Source organism: Ylistrum balloti, unplaced genomic scaffold, assembly GCF_031769215.1.
Source record: "Ylistrum balloti isolate Yb309-2 unplaced genomic scaffold, AGI_CSIRO_Ybal_v1 Utg370384, whole genome shotgun sequence".
In the NCBI taxonomy this organism is placed as follows: Eukaryota; Metazoa; Mollusca; class Bivalvia; order Pectinida; family Pectinidae; genus Ylistrum; species Ylistrum balloti.
The window spans coordinates 80,150-97,876 of NW_026782267.1; the positions used below are offsets into that span (position 1 = coordinate 80,150).

At 44.0% G+C, this 17,727-nt stretch overlaps 1 protein-coding gene across 1 annotated transcript in view; it reads right to left on the reverse strand.

Annotated features, from left to right (window-relative positions):
* LOC132554135 (transmembrane and coiled-coil domain-containing protein 4-like) overlaps positions 1 to 17,727 on the reverse strand; it is a 30,692-nt gene that overhangs the window by 1,911 nt on the left and 11,054 nt on the right. The window contains exons 6-12 of the mRNA XM_060218436.1: positions 10,203 to 10,300; positions 8,601 to 8,744; positions 6,261 to 6,410; positions 5,124 to 5,285; positions 3,354 to 3,490; positions 2,217 to 2,301; positions 356 to 473 (exon numbers count right to left, since the gene is read on the reverse strand). Of these exons, the coding sequence (XP_060074419.1) occupies positions 356 to 473; positions 2,217 to 2,301; positions 3,354 to 3,490; positions 5,124 to 5,285; positions 6,261 to 6,410; positions 8,601 to 8,744; positions 10,203 to 10,300 (894 nt within the window). The remainder of the gene's footprint in view (positions 1 to 355; positions 474 to 2,216; positions 2,302 to 3,353; positions 3,491 to 5,123; positions 5,286 to 6,260; positions 6,411 to 8,600; positions 8,745 to 10,202; positions 10,301 to 17,727) is intronic.

Sequence of the window (17,727 nt, forward strand, 5' to 3'; positions counted from 1 at the left end):
ACTTTTAACATAACAATGGAGATCATATATACAAATAGCAATGAGCAACACAAGAAAAGTTTTACTAAAAGAAGGTGGTAAGTTTATTGACAACTGAAAACCTTTGTAAGCATTTTTACAGAAATACAACAGACATGTTAACGAACATGGTCTAATCATTCATGGATGAATAGAGGAAGTGAGTACTAATAATGACAACTTATTCTTAAAGACACTTTTACCTGACACACCCCAACAGTTGGGTCTAACACTTTCCGTCCATGATGAGTTCACAAAGTTATAGACATTTTTACCTGACAAACTCTGACTGCCTTATCAAATACTTCCTGTCTGTTACATAGGTAAGTATTTTTACCTGCAATACCCATTGATGATTTTCCCTCCAACAACTCGTGTTAAACCACACCAAAGTTTGGGGTCACCTGACACCGGGGCCCCCAGTAGTATAGCATCTTCTATGATGCCCTCACATCCTGCAGGTAAGAAATGAACATGCTGATTTTTAGGTGAACCTCTCTTTAGAATTGTTTCTTGTTGCTTTACATCCTAGTAACAGCCAGGGTCATTAACGGACGTGCCAGGTTTAGGTGGTGAAGGCAAGCTGGAGTTCTTGGAGAAAACCACCAACCCGCCATCAGTTTTTGGCAAATGCATAAGTCTTAAACCCACAGGTAGAGAGTTAAAGTGGTAAAAATGAACAGATGCTTTAACCACTCAACCACTGTGACCCCTTTTCATAATAATAAAATATAGACTGTATCACACATCATGATCAAACTTACATTTATATGTATAACAAATAATTTGTACATGATCTTCATTAGAAGTACTGATAATTGTTTTAACACTGACATTATGACCTTTCATCATTAACCTGTTACAGTAGTATCCTAACATTCACTGTAAAACCTTGTTAACTTATTAAACTGTCTGTATTGCTGTGAGTATATGTTATCATCACTGACACCGATCCCCCTGAGTGCAATCTCTTTTAAAGTAATTGAAGTAATCTATTTAACACCTCTGTTAACCACTAGTGTTGTTTCAAGAACACACTTGGGGCACATTATGTTAAAAACCTAGCTTTACTACTTTTCTACTACTATTATTTAGCATTTCCACTATTTCAGTTTATCTGATAGACACAAATAAAAGTTATTTTCAACTGAACAATATGTCAGATTATTCTGATGTGAATATTTCTGAGTCAACAACCACATATACATCTGCTGTTTTTATAGCTTTTTTATGTGAAGTAGTGTTCAAAAAATCTAAGTTGAAACTGTCATTCCATTTTATTTATCCATGTGACGAAAATGTTTTCATTTGCTTTTAGAAGAATGCATTGCAATGAAAATCCAGGCAATTTCAGTGTAAACTGCACATTTGGGGAATATACCTTAACTATTACATAATTTCTATTGGGATAGGGCTCATTATTGGACAAAAGATCCCCATGAGAGATCTTGGTGTCAACCATTGTTTGATCTTTAAAAGTTTAAACTTTTTCCTTCTTTTCTATTCTCTCCTTTTGCTTTCAATGATACAAAATTTGTTATTACCAAAACAATTGTGGTTACCTATCAACCATTTCCTCTTTGTGATCAACCAGGCACAACGAGGGGAGGAAACTCTTACATATGATATTTGAGAAACATCCATCCTGTACTCCATATAAAATAGTAATAACAAACTTTACTAGGCAAAACCCAAGATGGCCACTTGTCAGCCTTTTGTTTTTTTCTATTAGTACCATAATCAAATAGGTAATAGGAAATATGTGAAAAATCCATCTAACACTTCTCTTAAAATAGCGATAACAATCTTTCAAAAGTCAAAATCAAAAATGGCAGCCTCTTGGCCATATCATTTCTCTGATAAGTCCCAAAATCAAATGGGCACAACAAGGGAAACATACATATTAAATTTGAGAAATATCCATCTTGTCCTTCTCAAAAAAATAGCTACATCAAAAAATTGTTTATAGATGAACACATAGATGACAGACCATGGATGAAGGGCAATTTGAATCAAATAGTGGGCTAAAAAAATCCTGTAGTATATCATGATAGAAACCTCACTAGGCATTTACTACCTTTTCAACTTTATTTTTTTAAGAGTACCTTTAAGAAAGAAAAATATAGTATGTGTTGGAGTAAGTGACATTTTACTAGGCACTGACTAAGTATTGAAACATAGAGTATAGAAGTATGTACCTTTCCTTTTGGAGAGTTCCTCTAAACAAGAGAAGACAACTCTGGCACCAAGACTGAATCCTATGAGAGTGACTGGCCGCTGTCCCTATAAATTAATGATCAGTAATATAGTTACCATATTTTGTCTAGTGTGCCCCACTACTCTGTCAATGTTAACTTGACAAAATTATGGCTATCACACCGTGAGACAAAATTTAGGTAGAAAATATTAGAGATTTTCCCTTCCTCCAGGAGGTATGGCATGTATGGTGTCAAGATGTTTCATTAAGAAATAATAGGCCAAGGATCAATCATGTTCTACACCTGAAAGTCAAAATGTGACATTGAATTTGATCACTGCCTATATCTAAAATATCATCTACAACTTGTTAATTATCCTCATGGTTGTATGATGTATCAAACCACATTCAATCATTCTAAGTTAGCAAAGAGGGTAAAAATTTCCACTACAGAAAAAAACATACAATGTATACAAACAAGAGGCCCAGGGACCTTAATGGTCATCTGAATACAAAAACTTTCAGCAGGGAGAAGGGTTGTTTTTTCTACTTTGAATGAAATCTTACAAAGAAGTTGTTTTCCATGATGCAGATGGTAGTTTTGGTGAGGAGAAGGTAACTGTAACAAGTGTAACCTATTTTTTGACAGTAAAGTTGGAGCTAAATCCCACTGGTGAAACTTTTTTAAATAGGTGTTGCACAGGAAAACCATGATTGTGCAATCATGTTATGAAATGGCCTCCTCATCTGCTTTGTCAAAGTTTGGACAAGGTTGAAAAAACACTTTGTTGGCTATCTTTCCTTAACATTCCCACCACTTTTCAGCTCAATGGCACCAGTGGGCCAGGAGAAGAAATTTAAAAAAAGTTTTTCAAGATGGCGGCCATGGCAGCCATCTAGGATTTCAGACACACCAAAAAAATAACAACACTTGGTAAGGACCATCTCAGGATCAGTTCATGCATGTTTGAGCTCAATCCCACTGGTGGAATTTGAGAAGAAGTTTGAAATTCTAAAAGTTTACGCACGGCTGACAGATAAAGCATGATGACTAGAGGACATCATGACCTCTAGGTCAGATGACATAAAAACAAAGCCAAAATATTCTTGTTCCAGATAAGAGCAGACACCTTTATACCTGTTCTCTTGCAAGTAGCACCTCTGCAAGTTCTCGTCCCACAGCTGTTGCTCGCTGTATACATACACTCCATGGATTGTCAATCACACTCGCCATGGAAACCAGAGTTGCTGGCCAGGTGATAGCAGACATTATACCTGTAAAGCAAGCTATTGTTATTGTCGAAACTCAGAAACACCAAGATAATATGAAAAATAAAAAGGTAACTGCAACTTAAAACCAATAATGGCAAAATGTGAATTTAGAAAAAGTTTACATCAAGACCACTGTAAAGGAGAAAAGAAGATGTTTTTAAAAATTTGACAGTTAGTATACTAAGACCAGGTATTTAATAGGGCTGGACAACTAACAGAATAAGACCAGGTATTTAGTGGGGCTGGACAACTAACAGAATAAGACCAGGTATTTAGTGGGGCTGGACAACTAACAGAATAAGACCAGGTATTTAGTGAGGCTGGACAACTAACATAATAAAACCAGGTATTAAGTAGAGCTGGACAACTAACAGAATAAGACCAGGCCCCACTTGTATAAAACATCACAACTTGAGATTTCCTCAAGCCCAGATTTTCCTCAGCTAATATCTCCTTGAAAATATCTTGTATGAAAATTCCTCAAGGAATTTCAGGACATCCTAGCCGATGACTTCCTCCTGTTCCTTGAGAAAATTTTATACAAGCCGTTTTTGAGGAGATATCAGCTGAGGAAAATCTCGACTTGAGGAAATCTCAAGTTGAAATGTTTTATACAAGTGGGGCCAGGTATTTAGTGGGGCTGGGCAACTAACAGAATAAGACCAGGTATTTAGTGGGGCTGGACAACTAACAGAATAAGACCAGGTATTTAATAGGGCTTGACAACTAACAGAATAAGACCAGGTATTTAGTGGGGCTGGACAACTAACAGAATAAGACCAGGTATTTCGTGGGGCTGGACAACTAACAGAATAAGACCAGGTACTTAGTGGGGCTGGACAACTAACAGAATAAGACCACGTATTTAGTGGGGCTGGACAACTAACAGAATAAGACCGTGTATTTAGTAGTCCAAGCTTGTTAGATTGTATCACTTCACTGACGACACCTGTGATATAACTCTAGATCTGACTCCTACTAATGTCAATCTCATCAATGAGGACCAATTTGCATGTAATACCAACAGGCTTACAATGTTGTTAGTAATAACTAATAAATAGGTCCTTGATATACTCCTTTATCACTGAAACATACTGTAAAATCACAATTTTTCGTGGGCCCTTTTTTCATGCTTTTCGTGGACATTTGATTTTGTAAATAAACAATAGAAGTCCACACTTACTTTTACACTACAGGGACATATAAATTCATAGATTAAGATCACAAAATCAGTGGAAATATATCTCCCATAAATAATACACAATTTGACAGATGCTGGGATGAAGCCATTCACAAATATTATCATCTGTGGAAACAGGAAAAGTCACAGGAAAGTGTCAGTGTCAGGAGTCAGACTAGCAATCCTTCAACCATCTGACCAATGTTATCCTAAAGGCTTGTACACACCTATCCTGTTTATCAGAAAGCTAAGAAATGACCAATCTATGCGGATGTGATTGTGGTGCGTCCTTGCCCTAATTGCTACTGATGATGAGCCTCCTATACATTGTTAAGTGAGGTACCCACCACTTACTTCTATAATGAGTCCTGCCTCAAAATCACCCTGAGTGTTGTTCATGGCATGATAAACCCACCAAGCAAACACACAAACAATGAAGGGCTGACATTTTCTAACCTGAGAGTACTGTGTATTTGAGGGCCTCCTGCGTGGCTACAGACATAGCACCCCCTAAGAGGTAGTCAAGAGCTCGTCCAAGTTGTATCAAGTACTTGGACTCCCAACGAAGGCTGTACTGTTCCCGAGATTCAGCAAGTGAATACCAAGGATACCGAAAATCTGCAAATGAATGTCTCATTTAATTTCCATTTGTATCTAAAATAAAACAAGAGGCCCAGGGACCTTAATGGTCATCTGACTACAAAAACTTTCAGCAGGGAGGAAGGATATTTTTCTACTTTGTGAAATCTTACTAAGAAGCTGTTTTCCATGATGCAGATGGTAGTTTTGGTGAGGAGAAGGTAACTGTGTTACCTATTTTTTGACAGTAACGTTGGAGCTCAATCCCATTGGTGAAACTTGAGAAGAAGTTTGAAATAGGTGTTACACATGAAAACCATGATTGTGCAACCATGTTATTAAAAGGCCTCCCATGCTGTTGTATCATAGTTTTGACAAGGTTGAAAAAATAACAACATATTACCAACAACTTTTAGCTCAATGGCACCAGTGGAACTGGAGAAGAAATTTAAAATATGTTTTTCAAGATAGCGGCCATGGCAACAACACTTTGTCAAGAACATCTCAAGATAATTTCAGACAAGTTGGAGCTCAATCCCACTTGTGGAATTTGAGAAGAAGTTTAAAAAGTCAAAAGTTTACGCACGACCAACAGCACATGGCCAACGGCGCACGGCTAACGACAATGGACCAAGTACAATGTCTATAAGTTATCACGACCCTTCAGGTCAGATTATTACCATGACTTCATCCGTTATCTATCTAATTATCAAGAATTTTAATCACAGATTTAAATATGAAAACTTTTCAACTGATAATGAAATGATTTAATATCTGCCATTTTCTTTAGGATTTCAAATCCATGTAGATATTCAGTTCTTTAATAACCCAGGAAATAACTATAACCATGTACATGTTGGTGGTTTTAAATTCTTTTTGTTTCTTGGCTTATATCCTAAAGACTTTTCACAAGTGCTGCTTTGACCAAACAAATCCACAATTCAGAAGAAATATGATGATATTTTTCCCCAGCTATAACAATAAATGATGAATACCAACATTAAACATCCATACCCGTCATAGAAGTGGAAAGCCATCCTGACACAGCTATAGTAATATGTAACTGTTTAGCAGGATGAGGATCCACCTTAAGTCGTGTACCAAATACCAAAGGCTCAAACTCAAATTCTTCAACTGCACCCACTCGTTTTTTCATCTTGTATCCTGAGAAAATACAACAAGCCAAAACATCTATTACAATCAACAATTATCCTCCACCGATTATGTTTATCAAACAAATATATTGCAAATTCCATATCCTACCCCTCTATATTGACCTGTTATTCCAGTCCCTCTATACTGACCTGTTATTCCAGTACCTCTATACTGACCTGTAAGTCCAGTCCCTATATACTGACTTGTAAGTCCAGTCCCTCTATACTGACCTGTAAGTCCAGTCCCTCTATACTGACCTGTATGTCCAGCCTCTCTATACTGACCTGTAAGTCCAGTCCCTATATACTGACTTGTAAGTCCAGTCCCTCTATACTGACCTGTAAGTCCAGTCCCTCTATACTGACCTGTATGTCCAGCCTCTCTATACTGACCTGTAAGTCCAGTCGCTATATACTGACTTGTAAGTCCAGTCCCTATATACTGACTTGTAAGTCCAGTCCCTGTATACTGACCTGTAAGTCCAGTCCCTATATACTGACTTGTAAGTCCAGTCCCTCTATACTGACCTGTAAGTCCAGCCCTGTATACTGATCTGTAAGTACAGTCCATCTATACTGACTTGTAAGTCCAGTCCCTCTCTACTGACCTGTAAGTCCAGCCCTGTTATACTGATCTGTAAGTCCAGTCCCTCTATACTGACCTGTAATTCCTGACCCTCTATACTGACCTATAAGTCCAGTCCCTCTCTACTGACCTGTAATTCCTGACCCTCTATACTGACCTGTAAGTCCAGTCCCTATCTACTGACCTGTAAGTCCAGTCCCTCTATACTGACTTGTAAGTCCAGTCCCTCTATACTGACCTGTAAGTCCAGTCCCTATATACTGACTTGTAAGTCCAGTCCCTCTATACTGACCTGTAAGTCCAGTCCTGTATACTGATCTGTAAGTACAGTCCATCTATACTGACTTGTAAGTCCAGTCCCTCTCTACTGACCTGTAAGTCCAGCCCTGTTATACTGATCTGTAAGTCCAGTCCCTCTATACTGACCTGTAATTCCTGACCCTCTATACTGACATATAAGTCCAGTCCCTCTCTACTGACCTGTAATTCCTGACCCTCTCTACTGACCTGTGAGTCGAGTCCCTCTCTACTGACTTGTAAGTCCAGTCCCTCTATACTGACCTGTAAGTCCAGTCCCTCTCTACTGACTTGTAAGTCCAGTCCCTCTCTACTAACCTGTAAGTCCAGTCCCTCTCTACTGACCTGTAAGTCCAGTCCCTCTCTACTGACCTGTAAGTCCAGTCCCTCTCTACTGACTTGTAAGTCCAGTCCCTCTCTACTGACTTGTAAGTCCAGTCCCTCTCTAATGACCTATAAGTCCAGCCCCTCTATACTGACCTATAAGTCCAGCCCCTCTATACTGACCTGTAAGTCCAGTCCCTCTATACTGACCTGTAAGTCCAGTCCCTCTCTACTGACTTGTAAGTCCAGTCCCTCTCTACTGACCTGTAAGTCCAGTCCCTCTCTACTGACTTGTAAGTCCAGTCCCTCTCTACTAACCTGTAAGTCCAGTCCCTCTCTACTGACCTGTAAGTCCAGTCCCTCTCTACTGACCTGTAAGTCCAGTCCCTCTCTACTGACCTGTGAGTCGAGTCCCTCTCTACTGACTTGTAAGTCCAGTCCCTCTCTACTGACCTGTAAGTCCAGTCCCTCTCTACTGACCTGTGAGTCGAGTCCCTCTCTACTGACTTGTAAGTCCAGTCCCTCTCTACTGACCTATAAGTCCAGTCCCTCTCTACTGACCTATAAGTCCAGTCCCTCTCTACTGACCTATAAGTCCAGTCCCTCTCTACTGACTTGTAAGTCCAGTCCCTCTCTACTGACCTATAAGTCCAGTCCCTCTCTACTGACCTATAAGTCCAGTCCCTCTCTACTGACCTATAAGTCCAGTCCCTCTCTACTGACCAGTAAGTCCAGTCCCTCTCTACTGACCTATAAGTCCAGCCCCTCTATACTGACCTATAAGTCCAGTCCCTCTCTACTGACCTATAAGTCCAGCCCCTCTATACTGACCTATAAGTCCAGCCCCTATCTACTGACCTGTAAGTCCAGCTCCTCTATACTGACCTATAAGTCCAGCCCCTCTATACTGACCTATAAGTCCATCCCCTCTCTACTGACCTATAAGTCCAGTCCCTCTATACTGACCTATAAGTCCAGCCCCTCTATACTGACCTGTAAGTCCAGCTCCTGCTACACCAAACAGGGAACCTATGATGGCCACACCTGCTGACGACCCAAGCACAGCTGCCCCAGTTCCACCAATGATAGCCCCAGCACCAGCTGCTACTAATGGAGCTGCCAGACCACCAGTCAAACCTGATTACAAGTCACTGTCACCGGTAAACTTAAAGATTCAGCTTATCTCACAGGTACAGGTAATCTTACAATTACAGGTTATTTTCACAGTTACAAGTATAATTTCATAGTTAAAGGTATAATCTCATAGCTAAAGGTATTATCTCACATATACGAGTAATCTCACAGCTACAGGTAATCTCAAAGCTACAGGTAATCTCACAGTTATAGGTAATCTTACAGTTACAGGTAATCTCACAGCTACAGGTAATCTCACAGTTATAGGTAATCTCACAGCTACAGGTAATCTCACAGTTATAGGTAATCTTACAGTTACAGGTAATCTCACAGCTACAGAGAATCTCACAGTTATAGGTAATCTCACAGTTACAGGTAATCTCACAGTTATAGGTAATCTTACAGTTACAGGTAATCTCAAAGTAACTTGTAATCTCACAGTTGCAGGTAATCTCACATTTACAGGTAATCTCAAAATTATAGGTAATCTCACAGTTACAGGTAATCTCACAGCTACAGGTAATCTCACAGTTATAGGTTATCTCAAAGATCCAGTAAATTTACATTTACAGGTAATCTCAAAGTTACAGGTAATCTCACAGTTACAGGTAATCTCACAGTTAAATGTAATCTTAAAGTTACTTGTAATCTCACAGTTACAGGTAATCTCACAGTTACAGGCAATCTCACAGTTACAGGTAATCTCACAGTTACAGGTAATCTCACAGCTACAGGTAATCTCACAGTTATAGGTTATCTCAAAGATCCAGTAAATTTACATTTACAGGTAATCTCAAAGTTACAGGTAATCTCACAGTAAAATGTAATCTCAAAGTTACTTGTAATCTCACAGTTACAGGTAATCTCACAGTTACAGGTAATCTCACAGTTAAATGTAATCTCAAAGTTACAGGTAATCTCACAGTTAAATGTAATCTCAAAGTTACTTGTAATCTCACAGTTACAGGTAATCTCACATTTACAGGTAATCTCACAGTTACAGGTAATCTCACAGCTACAAGTAATCTCACAGTTACAGGTAATCTCACAGTTAAATGTAATCTTAAAGTTACTTGTAATCTCACAGTTACAGGTAATCTCACAGTTACAGGCAATCTCACAGTTACAGGTAATCTCACAGTTACAGGTAATCTCACAGTTACAGACAATCTCACAGTTACAGGTAATCTCACAGTTATAGGTAATCTCACAGTTACAGGTAATCTCACAGTTACAGGTAATATCACAGTTACAGGTAATCTCAAAGTTATAGGTAATCTTACAGTTACAGGTAATATCACAGTTATAGGAAATATCACAGTTGCAGGTAATCTCACAGTTACAGGAATTTTCGAAGTGCCAGGTAATCTTGCAGTTAACCTGACAGGAACATTTTCTTGGTAATCATGCTGGTAGAGCCAAAAAGGTAATCTCAAAAATATCCTCATTATCTATACTTACCAATCAATGTCCCTCCTACTGTTGTAGCTAGACCAATAAGAGCAAACCGTTTGGCTTTTTCCTTTCTTGAATTTTTCTGTTTTTCTTTCTTTTCTTCCCTGTTTTACAAATATCACATACTATTAAAGACAGTGTACAGATGATATACCACTGTACAGATGACATATCACTGTACAGATGACATACCACTGTACAGATGACACAACACTGTACAGATGACATACCACTGTACAGATGACATACCACTGTGTACAGATGACATACCACTGTACAGATGACACACCACACCACTGTACAGATGACATACCACTGTACAGATGACATACCACTGTACAGATGACACACCACACCACTGTACAGATGACATAACACTGTACAGATGACATACCACTGTACAGATGACATAACACTGTACAGATGACATACCACTACATATTTCAGCTCAAACTTTGAAGCTTTAATTGATCTGATGTATAACAAACAATAGACAATGAGTAATATCAGAAATGAACAAACTGAACTATGTTTCATGATCCATCGACAAATATCATAGAATTTCATCTACATGTACGATATACATGTTTTAATCAACATGCTTTTCAATTCATTAACATTTTCAAAGATGAAATAGGATAATATGTTAAATGTAAAAACAAAAATAAGTGGTAAAATTTTGCATTCAAAAACATTGCATTTGCAGAAAACTCTCTACATGCTTATTATGCAGGGTTGGATGGATAAGGAAAAGGACACATTAAGGAGTGGGCAGTGATGGGACATATGTGGGTGTGGACAGTGACAGGACAGATGTGGGAATTGACAGTGTTGGGACAGATGTGGGAATGGACAGTGTCGGGACAGATGTGGGAATTGAGTGTTGGGACAGATGTGGGAATGGACAGTGATAGGACAGATGTTGGTGTGGACAGTGATGGGACAGATGTTGGTGTGGACGTGATGGGACAGATGTTGGTGTGCACAGTGGCAGGAAAGATGTGAGTATGGAGAGTGGCAGGACTGATGTGAGAATGGACAGTGGCAGGACACATGTGAGAATGGACAGTGGCAGGACAGATGTGGGAATGGACAGTGATGGGACAGATGTGGGTGTGGACAGTGATGGAACAGATATGAGTATGGAGAGTGGCAGGACAGATATGAGAATGGACAGTGGCAGGACAGATGTGGGAATGGACAGTAATGGGACAGATGTGGGTGTGGACAGTGGCAGGACAGATGTGGGTGTGGACAGTGACAGGACAGATGTGGGAATGGACATTGTTGGGACAGATGTGGGTGTGGACAGTGATGGGACAGGTGTGGGTGTGGACAGTATTGGGACAAATGTGAGTATGGACAGTGGCAGGACAGATGTGAGAATGGACAGGGATGGGAGAGATGTGGGTGGCGACAGTGACAGGACAGATGTGGGAGTGGACAGTTGCGGAACAGATGTGGGAGTGGACAGTGGCAGGACAGATTAGGGAGTGACAGTGGCAGGACAGATGTAGGACTGGACAGTGTTGGGACCGATGTAGGTGTGCACAGATGTGGCAGTGGACAGTGATGGGACAGGTGTGAGTGTGGACAGTGGACAGATGTGAGTATGGACAGTGGCAGGACAGATGTGAGAATGGACAGTGGACAGATGTGGGAGTGGACAATGGTGGGACAGATGTGGGTGTGGACAATGATGGAACAGATATAGGTGGGGACATTGGCAGAACAGATGTGGGTGTGGACAGTGGCAGGACAGATGTTGGTGTGGACAGTGGCAGAACAGATGTGGGAATGGACATTGATGGGACAGATATGGGTGTGGACAGTGATGGAGGACAGATGTAGGTGTGGTCAGTGGTAGGACAGAAGTGGGATTGGACAAAGGCTGGACGAAGTGGGAGTGGACAGGGGCAGGACAGATGTGGGAGTGGACAGTGGCAGGACAAATGTGAGAGTGGACAGTGGCAGGACAGATGTCGGAATGGACAGTGTTGGGATAGATGTGGGTGTGGACAGTGATGGGACAGATGTAGGAGTGTACAGTTGCGGAACAGATGTGGGAGTGGACAGTGGCAGGACAGATGTGGGAATTGACATTGATGGGACAGATATCGGTGTGGAAAGTGATGGGACAGATTTGGGTGTGGACAGTGGACAGATGTGAGATTGGACAGTGGCTGGACAGATGTGGGAGTGGACAGGGGCAGGACAGATATCGAAGTGGACAGTGGCAGGAGAGATATGGGTGTGGACATGGGACAGATGTGGGTGTGGCAGATGTGGGTGTGGGACAGTGGGAGGGTGTGTGGGGACAGATGTGGGTGGACAGTGGACAGATGTAGGTGTGCACAGTGATGGAACAGATGTGGATGTGCACATTGGCAGGACAGATGTGAGTGTGGACAGTGGCAGTACAGATGTGGCAGTGGACAGTGATGGGACAGATGAGGGTGTGGACAGATGTGGGTGTGGTGTGGACAGTGAGTGGACAGGTGGACAGTGGGAGTGTGGGACAGATGTGGGTGTGGACAGTGACAGTGGGACAGATGTGGGTGTGGACAGTGGATGGGACAGATGTGGGTGTGGACAGTGGGACAGATGTGTGGACAGTGGATGTGGGAGGGACAGTGAGGACAGATGTGGGTGTGGACAGTGGCAGGACAGATGTAGGACAGTGTGGGAGTGGACAGTGGCAGGACAGATGTGGGTGTGGACAGTTGCAGGACAGATGTTGGTGTGGACATGTGGCAGGACAGATGTGGGGTGTGGACAGTGGTGGGACAGATGTGGGAATGGACAGTGGACAGATGTGGGAGTGGACAGGACAGATGTGGGAGTGGACAGTGGCAGGACAGATGTGGGTGTGGACAGTGCAGACAGATGTGGGTGGACAGACAGATGGACAGTGGGACAGATGTGGGAGTGGACAGTGGCAGGACAGATGTGGGACTGGACAGTGTTGGGACCGATGTAGGTGTGCACAGTGATGGGACAGATGTAGGTGTGCACAGGGGCAGGACAGATGTGGATGTGAGAGTGGACAGTGACAGATGTGGGAATGGACAGTGTGGGAGTGGGTGACAGATGTGGGATGGACAGTGATGGGACAGATGTGGGTGTGGACAGTAGGACAGATGTGGGAGTGGACAGTGGCAGGACAGATGTGGGAGTGGACAGTGGCAGGACAGTGGCAGGATAGATGTGGGTGTGGTGGGACAGAGTGACAGTGATGGACAGATGTGGGTGTGGGTGTGGACAGATGTGGGTGTGGACAGTGGACAGATGTGGGAGTGGACAGTGGACAGGGACAGTGAGGACAGATGTGGGAGTGGACAGTGTGCAGGACAGATGTGAGAGTGGACAGTGGCAGGACAGATGTGGGAATGGACATTGATGGACAGACAGTGGGAGTGACAGGACAGATGTGGGTGTGGACAGTGATAGGACAGATGTGGGTGTGGACAGTGGCAGTGGGCACAGATGTGGGAGTGGACAGTGGCAGGACAGATGTGTGGACAGTGGACAGATGTGGGTGTGGACAGTGTGGACAGATGTGGAGTGGACAGTGGCAGGACAGATGTGTGGACATGTGGGTGTGGGACAGATGTGGGTGTGGACAGTGGGGACAGATGTGGAGAGTGGACAGTGGCAGGGTGTGGACAGTGATGGGACAGATGTGGGTGTGGAGGACAGAGTGGACAGATGTGGACAGATGTGGGAGTGGACAGTGGCATTGTGGGACAGATGTGGGAGTGGACAGGGCAGTGGACAGATGTGGGAGTGGACAGGGGCAGGACAGATATCGAAGTGGACAGTGGCAGGAGAGATATGGGTGTGGACAGTTGCGGAACAGATGTTGGTGTGGACAGTGGCGGTACAGATGTGGGAGTGAACAGTGGCAGGACAGATGTGGGAATGAACAATAGACAGATGTGGGAGTGGAGAATGGTAGGACAGATGTGGGAGTGGACAGTGGTAGGACAGATGTGGGAGTGGACAGTTGCAAGACAGATGTGAGAGTGGACAGTGGCAGGACAGATGTCGGAATGGACAGTGTTGGGATAGATGTGGGTGTGAACAGAGATGGGACAGAAGTGGGAGTGGACAGTGGACAGATGTGGGAGTGGACAGTGGCAGGACAGATGTGGGAGTGGACAGTGTTGGGACAGATGTGAGAGTGGACAGTCGCAGAACAGATGTGGGAATGGACATTGATGGGACAGATATGGGTGTGGACAGTGATGTGACAGATGTGGGTGTGGACTGTGGTAGGACAGAAGTGGGATTGGACAAAGGCAGGACGAAGTGGGAGTGGACAGGGGCAGGACAGATGTGGGAGTGGACAGTGGCAGGACAGATGTGAGAGTGGACAGTGGCAGGACAGATGTGGGAATGGACAGTGTTGGGATAGATGTGGGTGTGAACAGAGATGGGACAGATGTGGGAGTGGACAGTGGACAGATGTGGGAGTGGACAGTGGCAGGACAGATGTGGGAGTGGACAGTGTTGGGACAGATGTGAGAGTGGACAGTGGCAGGACAGATGTCGGAATAGACAGTGTTGGGATAGATGTGGGTGTGGACAGTGGCTGGACAGATGTAAGAGTGGACAGTGGCAGGACAGATGTGGGAGTGGACAGTGGCAGGACAGATGTGGGAGTGGACAGTGTTGGGACAGATGTAGGTGTGGACAGTGATGGGACAGATGTGGGTGTGGTCAGTGGCAGATGTGGGAGTGGACTGTGGCAGAACATATGTGGCAGTGGACAGTGGTAGGACAGATAAGGGTGTGGACAGTGGCAGGACAGATATCGAAGTGGACAGTGGCAGGAGAGATATGGGTGTGGACAGTTGCGGAACAGATGTTGGTGTGGACAGTGGCGGTACAGATGTGGGAGTGGACAGTAGACAGATGTGGGAATGAACAATAGACAGATGTGGGAGTGGAGAATGGTAGGACAGATGTGGGAGTGGACAGTGGTAGGACAGATGTGGGAGTGGACAGTTGCAAGACAGATGTGAGAGTGGACAATGGTGGGACAGATGTGGGAGTGGAGAATGGTGGGACAGATGTGGGAGTGGACAGTGGTAGGACAGATGAGGGAGTGGACAGTTGCAAGACAGATGTGGTTGTGGACAGTGGTAGGACAGATGTGGGAGTGGACAGTGGCAGAACACAGTGGGAGTTGACAGTGGACAGATGTGGGTGTGGACAGTGATGAAACAGATGTGAGTATGGAGAGTGGCAGGACAGATGTGAGAATGGACAGTGGCAGGACAGATGTGGGAATGGACAGTGGCAGGACAGATGTGGGAATGGACAGTGATGGGACAGATGTGGGTGTGGACAGTGGCAGGACAGATGTGGGTGTGGACAGTGATGGGACAGATGTGGGAATGGACAGTGGTGGGACAAATGTGAGTATGGACAGTGGCAGGATAGATGTGAGAATGATGTGGACAGTGATGGGACAGGTGTGGGTGTGGACAGTGGACAGATGTGAGTATGGACAATGGCAGGACAGATGTGAGAATGGACAGTGGACAGATGTGGGAGTGGACAATGGTGGGACAGATGTGGGTGTGGACAATGATGGAACAGATATAGGTGGGGACATTGGCAGAACAGATGTGGGTGTGGACAGTGGCAGGACAGATGTTGGTGTGGACAAGTGGCAGAACAGATGTGGGAATGGACATTGATGGGATATATATGGGTGTGGACAGTGATGGGACAGATGTAGGTGTGGACAGTGGTAGGACAGAAGTGGGATTGGACAAAGGCCGGACGAAGTGGGAGTGGACAGGGGCAGGACAGATGTGGGAGTGGACAGTGGCAGGACAAATGTGAGAGTGGACAGTGGCTTGACAGATGTCGGAATGGACAGTGTTGGGATAGATGTGGGTGTGGACAGTGATGGGACAGATGTGGGAGTGGACAGTGGACAGATGTGGGGGTGGACAAAGGCTGGACGAAGTGGGAGTGGACAGGGGCAGGACAGATGTGGGAGTGGACAGTGGCAGGACAAATGTGAGAGTGGACAGTGGCTTGACAGATGTCGGAATGGACAGTGTTGGGATAGATGTGGGTGTGGACAGTGTTGGGACAGATGTAGGACTGGACAGTGTTGGGATAGATGTGGGTTTGCACAGTGATGAGACAGATGTGGGTGTGCACAGTGGCAGGACAGATGTGGGTGTGGACAGTGGCAGTACAGATGTGGCATTGGACAGTGATGGGACAGATGAGGGTGTTGACAGTGGACAGATGTGGGTGTGGACAGTGGACAGATGTGGGAGTGGACAGTGGACAGATGTGGGAGTGGACAATGGTGGGACAGATATGGGTGTGGACAGTGATGGAACAGATATGGGTGTGGACAGTGGCAGGACAGATGTTGGTGTGGACAGTCGCAGAACAGATGTGGGAATGGACATTAATGGGACAGATATGGGTGTGGACAGTGATGTGACAGATGTGGGTGTGGACAGTGGTAGGACAGAAGTGGGATTGGACAAAGGCAGGACGAAGTGGGAGTGGACAGGGGCAGGACAGATGTGGGAGTGGACAGTGGCAGGACAGATGTGAGAGTGGACAGTGGCAGGACAGATGTGGGAATGGACAGTGTTGGGATAGATGTGGGTATGAACAGAGATGGGACAGATGTGGGAGTGGACAGTGGACAGATGTGGGAGTGGACAGTGGCAGGACAGATGTGGGAGTGGACAGTGTTGGGACAGATGTGAGAGTGGACAGTGGCAGGACAGATGTCGGAATAGACAGTGTTGGGATAGATGTGAGAGTGGACAGTGGCAGAACAGAGTGGGAGTTGACAGTGGACAGATGTGGGTGTGGACAGTGGCAGAACATATGTAGGAGTGGACAGTGGCAGGACAGATGTTGGAGTGGACAGTGGCAGAACAGATGTGGGTGTGGACAGTGGTGGGACAGATGTGGGTGTGGACAGTGGACAGATGTGGTTGTGGACAGATGTGGGTGTGGACAGTGATGGAACAGATATGAGTATGGAGAGTGGCAGGACAGATATGAGAATGGACAGTGGCAGGACAGATGTGGGAATGGACAGTAATGGGACAGATGTGGGTGTGGACAGTGGCAGAACATATGTGGGAGTGGACAGTGGCAGGACAGATGTTGGAGTGGACAGTGGCAGAACAGATGTGGGTGTGGACAGTGGTGGGACAGATGTGGGTGTGGACAGTGGACAGATGTGGGTGTGGACAGTGGACAGTATGGGTGTGGACAGTGGTGAGAAAGGTGTGGGAGTGGGAAGTGGAGGAACACATGCAGATTATGACAATAACAGTAATTTATTGATAAAAATAGCAAATAAAAATTAAAATTTTGGGTTGAAAATCACTTTTTTAAACTGAATTTTTACAAAACAATTTAAATGAAATAAAACATAATCTAACAGAGAGTATTTTACCTCATTGTCCTTGTTAACAGGAAAGAATCAGTAATCATTTTAAAAAAAGAATTAAATACAGTCTTCTAACAATTC